The following is a 2,033-nucleotide window of genomic DNA, read 5'->3' as shown; positions in this document are numbered from 1 at the left end:
AGCGCTATATAAATACAGGCCATTTACCATTTCCTGTTTTATTTTGAAGGTCTGCGTCTTATGTGAGTGTTTTCAATTTGCCTCCCGAGTCTCGTCACGTTAATCACTCCCAGCTGTGTCCCCCACCTGTGTGTGATCTCCCTGTGTTCTCTGAGTGTTTTTAAGTCTTGTCTTCTGTCTTAGTCGTTGCTGGTTCGTCTATGTTGTTTCCCCTTGGTCTCCCTGTGTCTCTCAGTATGTATTTCCCCGGACCTCCCTGCATCTTCGTTTCTGGTTTGTTTTGTTAGTTTTACCCAGTTTAGGTTTTCCAGTTTCATGTTCACCCACCATTGCTGTTTGTACCCACTCCTGTAAATAAATACTCACCTGCACCAGAGCTGCCGCCTTTTGGGTCCTTTCTACAACTCCACACGTCTGCCACACCGGACGTGACAGTATCTTATTTAAAACAAACAAAAACTCAGGAATATCTGTCAAAAGAAAAGAATGCCACCGTTTGTCCCTCCTCCTCCTCCTCCTCTGTGTTGCAGCTATAAATATTAGCAGAAGCTTATTTTTGTCTTGTTCAACCTGGAGGGAAGCAGCTGAGTTTATTGTTATGAGTTCTTAATATGTAAGAATCTGTGTAATTGAATCCTAAATCTTTTAAAGTATAAAACTACTTGCTGTTTGTTTTTGATTGCTAATGTGGACATTGTACAACAGGTGCAACAGCTGCTGAGAAGGAATGTGCCATAATCAGGTAACATGTGTGTGTAAAACAGCATTTGAATGATATCATAGAAACTTTGCTCAGCTATATTGATGTCTGGTATTTCTTTCTAATGAATATAATATATCATTATTACTGATCTATCTTATCCACTGTAACATATTATAGAGAAAATGGGAAACTCAAGTGAGATTGTTTCATTTGTGCTGTCTGCTTATGGAAATATTGGAGAGTTGAAATACCTTTATTTCATAATAATACTCGTCTGGTACCTCTCTATATGTGTGGCAAACACAGTCCTTATTGTGGTCATACGTGTGGACAGAAGGCTGCATGAGCCAATGTATATACTGCTCAGCAACTTATGTGTGAATGAAATAAATGCCAGCACATCACTGTATCCTCTTTTGCTCTCACAGATGTTTTCAGACAGCCATGAGGTGACTGTGCCGTGGTGTTTTCTGCAGATGTGTTTTATGTACATAAGTGCACCTGCTGAGTTTTGGGGTTTAGCAGCCATGGCATATGACAGATATATCTCAATTTGCCATCCATTATGCTATAATGTCATTATGAATACAAAGAGAGTGTTTTTATTGATTCTGCTTGTGTGGATTTTTTCACTTGTTAGTTTTATACTCTCATTTTCTTTCATCTTTGGTTTGAAGTTTTGCAGAAATATTGTTGAAAATGTTTATTGTGACCACCAATTAATGATAAGACTTTCATGTTCAGTTTCAACCCAGAGCTATATATCTGAAATATTCTTTGCCATTGTGAGTATTTTCATCCCATTCACTCTCATTTCAGTCTCTTACTTTAAGATTTTGGCAGTTTGTCGAAAAACATCAATAGAAAACAAGCAGAAAGCCGTGACTACTTGCACTCCTCAGATTGTCTCTGTGTCCAACCTGTTTGTTGGCTGCATTTTTCACTCTATTGACTTTAGGTTTTTAATAGCTCGGGTACCGGACGAGGTCCGTATAATTTTACCTATGTATGTCCTCATTTGTCAACCAATGCTCACCCCGTTCCTGTATGGATTTAATTTGCCAAAGATAAGGCAATCATGTAAAAGGTTTGTTTTTAAAAAGAAATAAATCACTTTGTTCACCAAAAAGGCTCTTTTAGAGCAGCGGTCCCCAACCCCCGGGCCACGAACCAGTACCGGTCCATGAGTCATTTGGTACTGGGCCGCGAGAGTTGAGGCTCAGGTGTGAAATGTATGGTTTTCAGGGTTTTTATCGGTTTTCAGCGTTATTTTGTTATCGTTTTTATCGTTAACTCGGTTTTCCTGCGTCTTTTCACGTGTGTTATGAAT

General features: G+C 39.1%; 1 protein-coding gene across 1 annotated transcript; it reads left to right on the top strand.

The window, feature by feature from the left end:
• The first annotated feature begins 885 nt into the window (after positions 1 to 885).
• Positions 886 to 1,812, top strand: LOC146557006 (olfactory receptor 1500-like). The gene has a single exon (XM_085249526.1). The coding sequence runs from the start codon at positions 886 to 888 to the stop codon at positions 1,810 to 1,812; it is 927 nt and encodes a 308-aa protein (XP_085105652.1).
• Positions 1,813 to 2,033: the final 221 nt, after the last annotated feature.

This window comes from Mchenga conophoros, linkage group LG16 (genome assembly GCF_057382185.1).
Source record: "Mchenga conophoros isolate Kocher_MC1m ecotype Shallow Benthic linkage group LG16, M_conophoros_male_GT1.1, whole genome shotgun sequence".
Taxonomy (NCBI): Eukaryota; Metazoa; Chordata; class Actinopteri; order Cichliformes; family Cichlidae; genus Mchenga; species Mchenga conophoros.
The sequence above is the reverse complement of the archived record's forward strand: the minus strand, read 5'-3'. Positions and strand labels throughout refer to the sequence as shown.